This window comes from Andrographis paniculata, unplaced genomic scaffold (assembly GCF_009805555.1).
Source record: "Andrographis paniculata isolate CXL003 unplaced genomic scaffold, ASM980555v1 Contig56END, whole genome shotgun sequence".
NCBI classification, from domain to species: Eukaryota; Viridiplantae; Streptophyta; class Magnoliopsida; order Lamiales; family Acanthaceae; genus Andrographis; species Andrographis paniculata.
The window spans coordinates 2,213,781-2,228,703 of record NW_026137591.1 but is presented as its reverse complement, the minus strand read 5'-3'; the positions used below and the strand labels follow the sequence as shown (position 1 = coordinate 2,228,703).

At 28.6% G+C, this 14,923-nt stretch overlaps 2 protein-coding genes across 5 annotated transcripts; both read right to left on the bottom strand.

Annotated features, from left to right (window-relative positions):
* Positions 1-1,722: 1,722 nt before the first annotated feature.
* On the bottom strand, positions 1,723-3,505 carry LOC127256704 (heavy metal-associated isoprenylated plant protein 45). Its single transcript, XM_051282852.1, has 3 exons — positions 3,388-3,505; positions 3,176-3,251; positions 1,723-2,174 (listed from the first exon to the last, which is right to left on the bottom strand). The coding sequence occupies exons 1-3, from the start codon at positions 3,433-3,435 to the stop codon at positions 1,855-1,857; spliced, it is 444 nt and encodes a 147-aa protein (XP_051138809.1). The 5' UTR covers positions 3,436-3,505; the 3' UTR covers positions 1,723-1,854.
* Positions 3,506-6,266: 2,761 nt separating this feature from the next.
* On the bottom strand, positions 6,267-10,354 carry LOC127256791 (protein PLANT CADMIUM RESISTANCE 10). 4 transcript variants are annotated; one of them, XM_051282985.1, is made up of 4 exons: positions 10,279-10,354; positions 9,005-9,234; positions 8,115-8,341; positions 6,267-6,534 (listed from the first exon to the last, which is right to left on the bottom strand). In XM_051282985.1, the coding sequence occupies exons 2-4, from the start codon at positions 9,171-9,173 to the stop codon at positions 6,367-6,369; spliced, it is 564 nt and encodes a 187-aa protein (XP_051138942.1). In that variant the 5' UTR covers positions 9,174-9,234; positions 10,279-10,354; the 3' UTR covers positions 6,267-6,366. The 4 variants fall into 4 exon arrangements, with proteins under 4 accessions (XP_051138942.1, XP_051138943.1, XP_051138944.1 ...); XM_051282986.1 differs by having other exon boundaries at positions 10,154-10,332; XM_051282987.1 differs by having other exon boundaries at positions 10,159-10,332.
* Positions 10,355-14,923: the final 4,569 nt, after the last annotated feature.

The window sequence follows — 14,923 nt, the reverse complement described above, 5'->3', positions numbered from 1 at the left end:
TCGTCCCTAAAGTTCACGTAGCTAACATAATTTCATTCCTAATTCCGTCTCTAATGTCATTAGTAATGGAAAAAGTAGATTTAAAGATACAAAAAATTTTGTTACAAAAATGATTTTTTCTTGTAGTGTCTGTTTCGCCATGGATGATTTTTTTTTTAATTTTTCTCCATCCCACAAAAGATGACTCGTTTATATTTTTGGTAACGATAAATAAATAAATACATTTGCTTATATGATATGTTATACTACCTCCTACATAATATTTTAAATAAAAAAATATGATATGTTATACTCTCTCTGTCCGAGAAAAATAAGTGTGTTTTATTATTTTTGTTTATCCCAAACAATAATCTTATTAACATAAATAATGAGATTACCATAAAATTATCATTAACTTTTTTATTATATTATATAAATGTCACTAGTTTTGACACTTAGATTAAAACATACTCATAAGAATAATTTTTTTTTTCCCATTACTTTCTAACAAATATTAATATTCTTTACATCTCCTTTTAAAAAAAAAAAGTGTTATTCTTTAGAAACAGTATATTTTATTAAATAGGATTATTATTATTATTATTAGTGTAATTTATATACAAGAAAATATCATTTTTGTAACGAAATTTTTCCGTCTTTAAATTCACTTTTTCCGTTACTAATGATATTAGAGACGGAATTAATGATGGAATTACGTTAGCTACATGATATTTAGTGACGGAATTCCGTTACAAATATACTATTTTTTTTTGTAGTGATAACTCCTCGTATTTTAGTAAAAATGTATAAAATATTATGTATTTTATTTATTATGTGAAACTATTTTCTGTTAATAAAAAGTTTACACGAAATACTATTTTCGTCTAAAATTGATACTTTATTATAAATGTGAACCCAATAATGCAAGTTTTATACAAATAAAAGAGATAAAATATTTTAAACAATTTTTTTCGAATAAATAAATAATTTAATTAATTAAATAATATTCCATTTTATTAGTTTTTTAAGACAAATTGTTATCTGATTTTTAAAAAAATTATAAATAAATTATTAATCAATTATTTATTTATTTATTTTATTCAAAAATATATATTTAATAATTTTATTTTTTTTATTTGTATAAAACTTGCATAATTTTGGTATTTATTTAGACTCAAACATCATCGTTGGATAATGAGAGTGTTTTATGCAAACTTTAAATTTAATATAAAGGATTTTCACGCAATAAATAAAACACAATATATTTTGTGTATTTTTACTAAAATACAAATGTTATATAATTTACCCTTGTTATTATAAACAAAGATAAACATAAAATATAGACCATTGCAAAAGGTGTAGAATGAAATAAATCAACTTAAATACACTAGTTTATTTATAGTGATAAATTGCATTTTTATCTTTATCTTGGGAATCCGCAACTATTATTTTTTTAGTACATTCTAAGAGTAGATTTGTTTTGGAGTTTGGATTTTGAAGTGAGATTGAATAGTAAAAATTTTGAAGTATAATATTTATATGATTTGATATAAATATGTATTTATGTGATGTTTTGAATATAAAATTAATTTTGTATAATATAAAAATGAAAAATAGATGTTTGATTTGATATTTTTGGGGGTAAATATATTTGAATAATAGAATTTTAGAAAAATTCAATAAACGAACACACCCTAAGTAAATTTTCGACTGAACTTATAATAGCCTAGTGATGAATTGCATTTTCATCTCATGATAAATTGGTAATGGCTTAATTGATGATATTAATGTTGCTAAATTACTATCGATAGTTAAGAAAAAAATAAATAAATAAAGACCAAAATAATTATCCCTTGTAGCGATAATATAATATGATCACATGATCGTGCAAGAATGAACATTATCATCGCTAAAATGATAGGTTATCCGATCATCTATGGTCGCATAAGGAAGTTGAGGGAAGTAGCCGTGCACGCTTTCATTGTAGCCATGTGTGTAGTAATTATACGATGACGTAAAGTTGGACTCCTCCAAATATTGAGAAGCATAAGGATAATACTCGGCATCATATGGGAATGGCCAAAATTCGGCCTTTCTTCCCGTTCTTCTCACCACTTTCAAAACTCGCGTTTTCTCTATGTATCCGGTCACCGTCACTTTTTGCTTCTCCATGTCGATATCCAAGCTATCCACACCTACAAATATAGACTATCATGTTTCATTACAATCATATGGATTAATTATGTGAAGCATAGATTAAAACCCTAATTTTTAACATCATATAAGACTTCTATTCTCTTTTGAGGGTTTTTTTTTTTTTAAGTGCAACTATATTTACTTATTATTATTTTTTACAAGTTTCTTTTTCATTCATAATTTTTATCTTTAAAAAATATCAAACAAATTTATTTTTTTGTTTTTACGTTATAATAAAAAAAAAATTTAATTAAAATATCATTCAATATTTATTTATATTACATTAAATAATTATATTAATTTTAAAAAATTATTATTCAAAACTAAATCCAACTACAAAGCTGACAAACAAACACACCCATGGTTCTCTATTTAAAAAAAAAAAAAAAGTATTATTAATTTTTTTTACATACAAAGCATCACATCGTTACTATTTTTTAAACCAAAAGTCAATAGTAAACCAAATATAAACCAAAACATACCTAAAGCATTGGATCAACGTAATGTTTTAAATGAAATTGTGTCTTTTTCTTTTCAATCTAAATTGAGTTTTGAGGTTTGAGTTATTTATTAAAAGTGATATTTGATGTGATATTTTGAAAAAAATATATATTTTTCAAAAACATATATAATCCAATTAGTAAAATCCAGTATAGAAATTGAAATGAAACAAATGTCTCAAATAAATAATATCATTTTATGTAATATATTAGAGAAAAAATAAGTATTGGCGTATTTAAAAAAACAAATAATTCTTTTATAAATAGTGCCAAAAATAAAGTTGAGAATAAAACTAAATAAATCGTTAGCATTCTCTCTTATAGCGTAGAGAGTAATATTTTATCTTGGTTATTGAAATCAGGCAAGTGATTAAACTTCATTAGGGTTTTCGAGCTTGTTTAAATTATATTTGACGTCGAAGATGACGATATAGACATACACACGCATTTGTATGCATTCATATATATATATATATGCATATGTATTGTAAATGTCTTGCCATGCAATCGAGAGATAGCTCTCCGAATCCTTTTCTCGCATCCTTCACAATCCATATGAACAAGAAGCTCCACGATCTGCGGGTTCCCACGTTATCAAAAAAAAAAAAAAAAAAAAAAAAAAGCTCCACGATCTGCGCATTGAAATAATTAAATACGAACAAATTGAACAAACACAACCCGAAAGCTTCAAAGAAGAGAAAGGGCTCCATACATTGACAGCATTCGATGCATCAACCTTCTTGAAACGACGACCAAACATTCTGCACAACGGCGCTAATCGAAGAAAGCCCTTAACTCACAAGTTGGAATTAATTAGGGACTCTTCTAATGTGTATATAGTAACTCATATATATATATATATATATATAAAAACAAAAATGAATATTGACGATAATCTGGTTTAGATGCGGATTGAATTAGTTAGAATATTTGAGACAAGTTGAAGGCTGTCTACTTTGATCCCCCCAATACATGTTGCAATGGGAATCACACATATACCTTTATCATTTGCTTCAAATAATTCCAAACAAGTTGACCATATGATAGATATGAATGATGTATAAATTCTTGGTGGAATTTAATTTGTGTAATAAATAAATTAAGGGGATTGATTCCATTTTCCTACGTGGTCTTATCACAATGTTTGTTTGGGAATTTTGGAATAGGGAAATAGATAAATAATCAAAAGGAACAAAATGGATAATCGAATGAATTGTATAAAGAAATACTTTTTCAAAAATTATAATTTGTCTTTACTCTAGATTATATTTATTTATTCCCTCCTATATCCAAAATTATATGATTTCGCATGAATTTTAATAAAAATGAGTAAAAATAACTACTTTTTGTTTTACAATAGAAAAGTTCAATTGTCGTATTTTTATTACTGAAAAAAAAAAAGAATACTATTTTAGGATAAATTGTTTAAAAAAAGTATTAATTTGAATAACAGACAAAGTATAAGATAATCTAACGGGCTTTGAAGAATGTAAATCTCTTATGGAACCTTATAGCCGGAAAACTAGGCCCAAACAAGGCAAATCCAAATCATATATAGCAGACAACACCCAGAGGCGTTGGGAGTTCAAAAGTTCATCTCCCACCACCATCAGGTCATACCTAATAATCATTAGTTTTTTTCTTTTTTTTATGACGTTGGAATCCGTAGCCGTTACCCGAAAGTGCGCACTGAATAAAATTTCAGCCGAACCTAATAATCATTAGTTTTTTTTTTTAGTTATTTGTAATGCAAGCTTCAAGTGCCTCTACGAATTCTATATGGGTTATTATTATTAATATTATTGTGTAAGAATTTAGGAAGACATGGCTTTAAACCTTCAATATCTCCCGTGTCTTATCCATACATATGGTTCACTTAGTGTGACTTGTCTTGTGAATCTAATTTGTAAATTATTAGGTTCGATCGAAAATTTATTCAAAGTATACTTAAAGAAAAAACGACTGCAGATTTCTACGTCATTAAAAAAATAGGGAAGATGATATTGATATGGACCAAATGGCACCGAATCCCTTATCCGGAAAAGCTTCCTCTCGCCCCGGCGACTGGTGGAGGCCTTCAAAGTGAGCCGGAAATAATAATGTTATCATGATTATTTTCAATCCATAATTATTTGCGTCACATTTTGTCCTATTAAGATTGCTAATTTTAGTTTGAATATAGCATAGTATAATTTTCATATATATATATATATATATATATTTAATGATTTTATAAGTGTAACAGAAAATTTTGGCATAAGTGAAGAAAAGTTGTTAATATTTTAAAAATATCTTCAATTGAAAATAAAAAAATATAATCTTACTACAAGATATTATACTCACGAGCAGAGCTTATTCCATATTTATAAATATGTTGTTGGCATGCAATATATTCTTGAAATTAGGGAGTGGAATAGGGACTTATTACAACATTTTTTTTATATAAATATAAAATTAATTACACAGAGGGGTATATTTGGAGATTCATTATGTAAGGTCTTTTTCATAAAAATATAATATTTTTTTCTCATAAAATAATATAAAAATACTATTATTTAAATCAAAATTTAAATTAGCACTTTATTTCAAATTAATTCTTGTTATTTTTTTTTTTTCAAAAATATTTATAATTTTCCAAAAGAATGAATTCATTAAAATTTTTAAAAATATAAAAATCAAGAATCAGTATAGTCCATCGAATTTATACCATTCAACAGTAGTGCTCAGGAACTTTTATATCGGTAGATTAACATATATTTATTTGATCAAAAAACAAATATCCTTGTGATTTTCATATTGACCTTTATTATGCTAATTTGACCTACAACAACACATGATAATATAATATATAATTATAATATAATAATATAGTGTATAGTATAATTTCATACCTAAAATATTATTGATTTCAATAAACTAAATATATTTATGATACAACATATAGTGTTGAGATGATTATCATTTTTTGTGTACAAAAATATGTAGTATATACTTTTATAAAATTAAAAGTATTTTAATATTTAGATATAATTATTTTTATTATAATTGAATATCTACTTTTGAATGAAATATATAAAAATAATAAAAGAAAAATTACATTATATTTGGAATAGAATGAATATAATACTCTCTCCATTAGGTAAAAATACTTCATTTTGTCTGAGATTGAAAAGGTGAGGAAAAAAATAGTTGGAAGATATATTTTAAAATTTAGTTCATAATCAAAGATGATAAAAACAAAAAATATAATAAAAAAATGACAATAGTGGTAAATAAATATTAAATTCAAAGTAATAATTAAATGTTGAAAATTTAATTTTTTTAAAATTAACAATAGGTTAAATATAATAAATAATAATAAAAAAAACGTGTAAATTTGACGGGACTCTACCTAGGATTTCCAAAGGGTTAAAGACAGCCCCCTGACCTCATGTATGCATAAACAAACAGGCACTACAGGTTTACCCAGCACTTTCCGACAGCTCAGCGAGTTTTCACGTCATTAAAAAAAAAAAAAAAAAAAAAAAAAACTGAAAAAGAACAGGCACTGCTCTTCTCCAATGACAGTATACCAGAAGTTTATATTTAACATAGTGCAGTGCAACAGAAAATCCCTTTACAATGAAATGAATCTTGTTCAAAGGCATTACAAGGCAATGCAGAACAATATAGGAGAGAAAAACATCACAGATTATTTACCAGAAGTCGATTCCATTGTTTGCATTGCAGGGGCTGTCACCTGCACTAAATTCAAACCCGAATTTGAATCTCGAAACCTCTCGCGGATTTCTCTGTATTCTTGACATATCGCACAGAGATGACAGAAGAAATGGGTGACGAAATCTCCACACGGTGCTTCCTGGAACAAAAGAATTCATCAAGATAGGCGGATAGCATTTATAGCTTGGTCCGATCAGTTAAGAAATACAATGCAACAAGAAATGCGGATCATGACTTTCATGACCGTATATTATAGAATCGTAGATAACCAAAGCTACTTCCAAATCATACAATGTATTGATCTTTCTCTACAGATATGGTTTGTTTTAGCAGCTCATAAAAATTAGCGGCGCATAGCATATTACAAGAGCTAAGCACCACAATAAGAGGACGGTCTGTGCTGATTTACATGATAATTACAATAATATGTGTCGTGTGAATTATACTATGTATTGTGCTATCTTAACATGTGTCATATGCCGCGATCAAATATGTTTTGTCAAAATTTGTGTTATGTTAACATGCAATACTGGACTTAAATGAAATTAATTACGGCATGTGTCGTATAGATTTTTACCACGTGTTGATTGCAACTAACCAGCACAATACTGATTAACCCTAACCAGCACCTTAATTGTAACCACCACAATACATATTTTGTGTATATATATATGAAGGTAAACAATGAAGATGTACAAGAAATGGAATGCAAACATGGTGGTTAACAATTAGAGGATCTAATGAACATAACCATTGCACATTATTTATCGTTTACCAAGAACTCATGCCCAACAAATTGTTTTCAAATTCATCATCACATCAAAACAATGTTGCTTCGGAAGGGAAGCATTAGTAGCTAATTCGACATGTTGTTATATCATTTCAAACTCACGTGAGTTAGTTCTAAGCGCACAGTGTACATCAGGTAAAGAAGTAATGAATATGAAGAAAGAAATTAATAAACAGAAACTTGGGATATAACAGTGCAGGGCACACTGTTGTGATGTCCCATTCGAATATACAGCTTAATCCATAAAATCAATGTCGAGCAGAAACCCAACCATAGAGATTAGGTCCACAACTACCATTAAAAAAATTTTCAAACTTGTATATAGTATGATGATACATACGCACACCTCAGATAGCCTAACAGTGTATTTGATTCATTATTCAATTCCCGGTGGTGTACAAGAGATGGAAAGGTGCAATCCCCAAATTCAGTAACACAGATCCACACTGCTGCTTGATCGAAACTAAAACCCATACCATACAATGACCATATAAGTTACTGTGCACAGATGGCTTTGCAGAATTCATGGTAAAGTCTCAATATTACTACTACTACTACTACGAAAACTAATGCAAATTGCTGCTAATTGAAGCTGCTGTTCAATGTAAATCAAATACAAATGCCAATTGTGCAACAACCGAACCACTATGAAATCAACTAAAATTCTCTTAATATACAAATTGTCTCCAATTAGTAGAGATAAATAGCGTAGAGATGGAAATGGAGAACTGCAAGCATCTAAGACTTTGTTTAATTTGATGATTGATTATTAATATTTATGCTGTAAACTTGTAGAATAATCGATCAAAGTAAACAAGGCCTAAGGGAATATGAATTAGATTTTTTTTCCTTTTTGATGTTAACATTGGAGTCCTACAGAAAATATGTTTATCACACAAGCATAAGGAAAAAAAAAAGGGAACACATACCGGCAAATTGTACTTCGTCCTTAATGTTCTCCGGTAACCACATGCGTAGAATGCAGCAAAGCATCCAGGTATACCCAATGTAAAGCCCTCGGTAAATAAACAGCAAAAGGTATTAAGAAAGGCCCACAAGATAAAATGCATCGCACAAGATCCCACTAGAGTTCCAGAGCCTAAAGACTCTGCATTTTTTGCAAAAAGATAGCAAGGACAAAATAATCCAACATAACCTGCAGGAGAAAGCGTCCCTTAGGCAGTATATAATGTAAAAGTGTGAATCATTTGTATGCTAAGAATATATTATGGAGGAATAATCATCACTTGGGAGCACAAAGCATGTGAATTATGTCAAAAACACTATTTTCCATCTTCAAAATAATCGATAAAGTTAATACTTGATGCACAATTAACCCGGGGTCGGATACTACTTCAAAATTCATGGAATTAAATCAGCATATGTTGTATGAATTATTACCCGTATACTCTTAGTTTATACCATACATTTTTACTGTGTTAATATACACTTGTGTTGGGATCAATCACAACATATATTGCGTGTGGATTATTATCATGTCCTGTCATTTTATACCTCATTTTCTAATTAGAATTAATCAGCATCTTAACAGCCGTCCAATTAACACCACCCACTTAGAATGGTTAATCTTTTGTGAGATTGTTTGAGAAAGTTCTAACACATTTCACTACATAAGTCTACCACCCAACACATAATTTAACTACCCACAAAGACTAAAATAGAGGACGCTCATCAAATTTATCTAGAGCTACTAAAAATACGGCACCTTTCATTTACTTTTTCGTCAAAAAAAGGGCACCTTTTCATTTACTTTTTTTGCTTCTGATAAATCAAGATCACAGAACAAAGAGTAGCATACAGCTCTGCATATCATCAAAACAAGCACAGATTCCTGAAGACCACTGCTCTGGCCTAATGTTCAGTGCTGTAGATGTCGCGTCTGCAGGGGATTGTGCTGCATCCGTTTCTGCATCGGACTGCCCCAGGGGCATATAAGGTGGCGGTGTATATGTTATATGGCCCACCATTAATTCTTTCAAGTAAAAAGGACTAACACTTTTAACAAGTGTAAAATACTTGAGGAACAAACTGCAACAATAATATCAAAAAAAATCAAATCAGAACTGATTTTCATTCAAAACTATCACAAGGCAAAGCATCTCTACATTTGTTAAGCATGCGTTCGTCTAGTACACAATCGTTGCAATTAATAAAACAGTAGGAGAGATCATGCATCTGAAAACGTACACCTTTATACATTCTACCATACAAATATTCTTGAAACCTAATCAAGTAGAGAGCGATTTTTAAGTTTTTAAAACAACCCCCAAATTAATATGTTGAGCAAAATTTTATATGAAATGCTACATTTTGAGCAATATAATTTCCTTGAAAACATGAGATGGTAGCTGTCAACAACACAACTAAATAGGCTCCGTTTGGTTGGATGGATTTGGATTTGAAGGTAGATTTTAAATGAATTGATTTGAATTACTTCGAATTTGAAATACTTCATAATTAAAATCCATCTTTTTAGTTACAGAGGGAATGGATTGAAAATTTACAACAAGCTTTGAAAATTTGAAATCCATTGCATAGCCAAATGAAACTAATGAATTTGATCGTCATTTGAAATATCTTCAATCCAAATCCCTCCAACCTAATGATGATAATATATTGTATTACAAATATTGATGCCACTGTGCTTAATACAATTAAGCCACGGTTACCATCGTAGAAAAGCATTATTGATGGATTAAATCTGTTAGAATTTTTGGGGAAAATCATTTCCTCCATTGCAAGATTATAGCAAAAATGAAATAAAAATGAAAATACAATAAATAAAACGCTCATCGAAGCAACAGATTCAATCTTCGAACAATACTTAGATTTCAAATCCAACCAAAAAACTTGAGAAATTAAACTCCAAGTAAACTCAAGATCACTTAGATTTGAAATAAAGCTAGAGGCAACAACAACCAAAAAAAAAAAAACCTAAAACTAAAACCTCGCCTAAATATACCACAGCACAATGAACTGCCTTCCTTCAAGAATTGTAGAGCACAAAGTGAATGAAATCTGAATCGCGTCCAGATTTCTGGATTATTCAAGAAGTACGGAATGGGCACCGACCTGCTACCGTGATCCCTTGAAAGTTGAAACTGTTGACAAGACCCTAAACTTCTCCAAATTAGTTATAAACTCCCGAAAGCGCTTTTTTGTTTCTGTTTTATTTATTTATTTGATGATGCCAACAATAACATAAAATCGTGCGTACTAATGAAGAGTCGCGTTTTGCTATATAAAACCCATTCCCATAATGGTAACACGTTTTTTGTGTAAGAAATTGGGGTGCAAATATCATAGGTAAATTGCTTATAATTCATTCGTCTTTGTAAAAAGTCGATTTCAAAACTTACACAAAAGTTTCATTGTATTTTAAGATATGCTGTACAATTTTTTTTATTATACAAGATTTCCTTATATTTATACAAAATATTGTATAAAATTCCCTAAAAAAAATTTGGTGTAGCAATAATTTTTGAATTAAAAAGTGGTACAGACTTTTCAGACCGATTGAATAATTTTTGTCAATACAATAACATGGTCTAAAATATCGTTGTCTTGTGGGGGTGTTTTTTTTTTTCTCTTTGAGTTTAGACACAGCATTGAGATTTTTATTGTAAAATTTAAAATTTAAATATAAAAAATAAATTTGACCTATCAAAACTAGTTAATAGGACAAATTAATTCACAATTCATCAGAATCTGCAAATAACACTTATTTGCGGGTCAATCTGCGATGAAACGGACTAAAATTTAGTTAGTCAAATCCACCGGCAGATGGCGAGTTAAACGAGCTACCTTACGGAGATTTTAAAAATATAAATATTTCAAATATTTTTTATAATTAATATCCAAAAAATAGTTTTATAGTAAATTTAAATAATAAATATTTTACAATAAATAACTAGTGTAAAAAATTTAAAATTTAAAATATTATTAATCGGTGTATTTAAAAAACGTTAATAATAGCAAATATTTTTAAAATATAAATCATAATTAATTTTCCAGTCAACAAGTTCTAAAATAAGAAAATTATAAAACAATAAAATGGAAAACAAATAAAACAAACGATGAAAAATTAAAACAAATAAGATTGTGATATTAATAAAAGAGTTAGAGAAAAACAATTACGATGGAGACAAAATTGGTTAATTGGTTTAGACTAATGATAATAGTAGAAAAATATACATTTAATTAAAACGAGTGAATACTACTTATTATTTTTACTAAGCTTACAAGCTAATCCGCCCGACTGTAGACTAATCCACTCACAATCCATGGCCTGTGTGGCTTGGCTCATTTAGGCCCGTATTTTGACAAGCTTAAAAATTTAAAATCCAACTCTCCTTAATTGCTTTTATGTTGTATTTTTAATGGACTAACCCGCCCCCTGCATTGCTTGTATGTTGTTCAAATTTCCACAGTTGCTATAGTCTAGTTTTGAATTTATTGTATGGTTGTTTTTAGATGTCATGGGATGTAAAAATGGATTGAATTGAATGCGGAATTTTTGTCCATTCTTTTGATTGGTTGCTCTTAAGGTAGTACAATTGCTCAACTCTATTTTTTTGTGTTTCTTGCAAGAGATTTATGGTGATTGCTGATGTACATTTTGTGCAAATAGTTCTACGTTTACAAGTTGTGGTTTTCGTTGTCTACGATGGGTTTCTTGAAAGGTAACTCAATGAGATACTATCTGATCTACGTTATTACGAGTAGGCAAAAAAATACCTAGCATTATGCATTTGTAGCACAAAAGACGAGTTGTCGTATGCTATGAGATTTGTTAGTGTGGTTTGTTGGAATATGGTGAAAATTCCTCAAATTATTACGAATTATAAGAAGAAGTTTTCTGAGGGTCTCTCTATTCTGTTTCTTCTGACATGGATATCAAGGTAATGAACATATCCAATCATGTTTTTGTGATATATGTTGGTTTATTTTCTACATAACTTTATATAGTATTAAAGTTTATTTCTGTTAGATTACTAATAGAACTTTCTAAAATGTAGTGATTCTAACTTATGTAAAAGCTCTTTTTTCAGTAGTCAACCGTATTTTGCTAAATTGTTTCTTTCTCCTCGATTTTTTATGTAGAGATCTTTTCAATATTTTTTTATTATTTTTTAGAACTTGCAAATGTAAGTATTTCATACGGCTATAATTGCATGTCTTTCCAAATGATATATGTTTAATATTTAATTGTTAATTTTTTAACTAGGAGTACCATAATCCAATCCATAACTTCTTTGTTTAGTGAGATGCCAATATAACTCGGTTTTCTTTTTCTTTTTTATTGGATGTTGCCATGTATTTACTTCTGAGTTACAAATGAGTAAGAAATGAAATTTATTTTATAAACAAATATTCCTTTGTCTCGTGGTATTTCAGTTTACAGGATTACATTATTTTGGGACAAAAAACTTTACCTGTGAAATTTGATTTTATGTTTTACTATTCCAATTTTTTTGCCTCCCAAAAATATCAAAGCAAACACCTATTTTTTATCTATTTATTATACTAAAATTAAATTTTACATTCAAAATATCACATCAATATATATTACATTAAACAACTATTTCAACTCAAAATTTTACTATTCAAAATCAAAACTCAAATTTCATAAGTAAACACGCCAAAAATATATTTGAAATGTTTGCTTTTGTAGTAAACATTTTGATGTATTAACTCATGTTTCACTTTACAGCTTCCAACACAATACTATATGGCATTGATATGAATGTCGTGTCAGGTTTAGTTTATTGCTTTTTGTTATTCACTTTATGAGCCATAAATTTTTATTATTTGTCATTATATACAATTACTACCTTGACTCTTGTTGTACAAGTTGTATACTATAGACACATTTATCCATGATTTAAAAAAAAAAAAAAAAAAAACATCAAAAGTTTTAAACTATGATATTTGTTTAATTATATGCTTTTTTTTTTTTTTGTTAATCTGATAAATTCTTATATTTCTACATTCTCTAATGAATTTGAAGTCCGTATGAGTTTTGATTAAAATATGTTTTATGTAACTGTTAGATTATAGATACATTGAAATTTCAACTAAAGAAATTATATACTAATTCTTTAATTTAAAAACTAAACTTAATAACTTTTTTCTCATAATAGAATAATTGTAGATTGTACATGCACTCAAGTCAAAAATACTTTTTAATAATATAGTTGTTAACAAGTCAAATCGAATAGAATTCTAAGTATTTGTGTTCGTCAATAATGTTTGTAAACATGATTCGCGTTCGTTCGTTAAGCATTCGAGCTTGATTGGATATGTATAATATTTATTTTATTTTTCAATTTATATGTTTATCAATTTTTAATTAATAATTTCATATACATATTTTAACGAACATTTGAAAATCAGGCTAGGGCTCGTTTGTTAACATAACGACACTGTTATATTGTTCAGCTCAGCTTGTTTACGTTCACAATCGAGCACAAGCCAAATTCATGAACGACTTGGTTCGTTTAACAAATTTACTTGTAAAACATTATTGTGTCTATTTTAGTTTCATGTCATATATCAGAACAATTTCACATCATAAACGATCATTTCAAATGTTAATTTATGATATTTTATCTTATCATGAATTGAAATTCGAAGGAAGTTGTGGAAAAAACAATAGAGACTCGCCATGGAGTTGATGCCCAAGATAACCTTAATATAACGAGGAAGACTATTGTCCAAAGCTCACCTATTCCTCTCCCATTAAGTTCTTCCAACCATAGTGATCTATCTATGTTTAATGTCAACAATTCTCTCTTTTACTCCTAGATTGCATATTATGTTGTTTGATAGCACAAATGTCCATTACACATCACAATCTATGTTAGTCCAAAAGGGTTATTTTACTACAGTGAAACTCCACTTTAATATAAATTACATAATTCAATTTGATTTCAACATATATAGGTGTCATTTGTTACCACTCCGTCGCATAAGATTATACACCAGAGATTTTCTTGACTGTCATTTTCCATTTGACAAGTTATGACCATCTTGTTATTTTCATGCAAGTAGATCTCGTTTTTGTTACAAGTGAGCCATGATTGATATGAAAATGTGAATTGCTGATGTTTTAATAATACAATGATATAAAACTATAGGTGTCATGGAATCTATTTCTTTTTTCTTTCTCCAAAGTCATTGTTTCATGACATTGAGGTGTATTTTTCATGTCTTCAAGATCTCTTTCAGTAAGTTGTACGTCTACTCTCAGGTCTTTCCCATCTTCAAGAACTCCTACTACCAACGGTGAGAATAATCTGTTTAAAGAACCATTTCTTGAAAATACTCAACTAAGACAATCTGCTCCTTAAAAAATATAAAGACCACTCTCTGTGTGGTGAGTACCTTATAATATCTATTAAGGCTGGCTCCAATTAGAATTTGGAATGAGCTTTTAATGTTTTCATTTCCCCTTAACATTCTTGCATCCCAGGTTTCTTTGATGACATTTTTCTTTGGCGGTTGTAACTACAAAGTAGCAACAAGTAACAAAAATTACATGATTTCTAATATTCCAATAAAAGGGGTTGTGTTGCAAGTAAGAAGAAAACTTCTAGAGGTGAAGTTTATTTAAGGCTCATGACAATTTTTTATTGGTACAATTTTAAACTCTACTATCTGATGCATTACATTTGCTTTCATTGTTAGCCCTCAAATTTGTTTAATTATACAATTG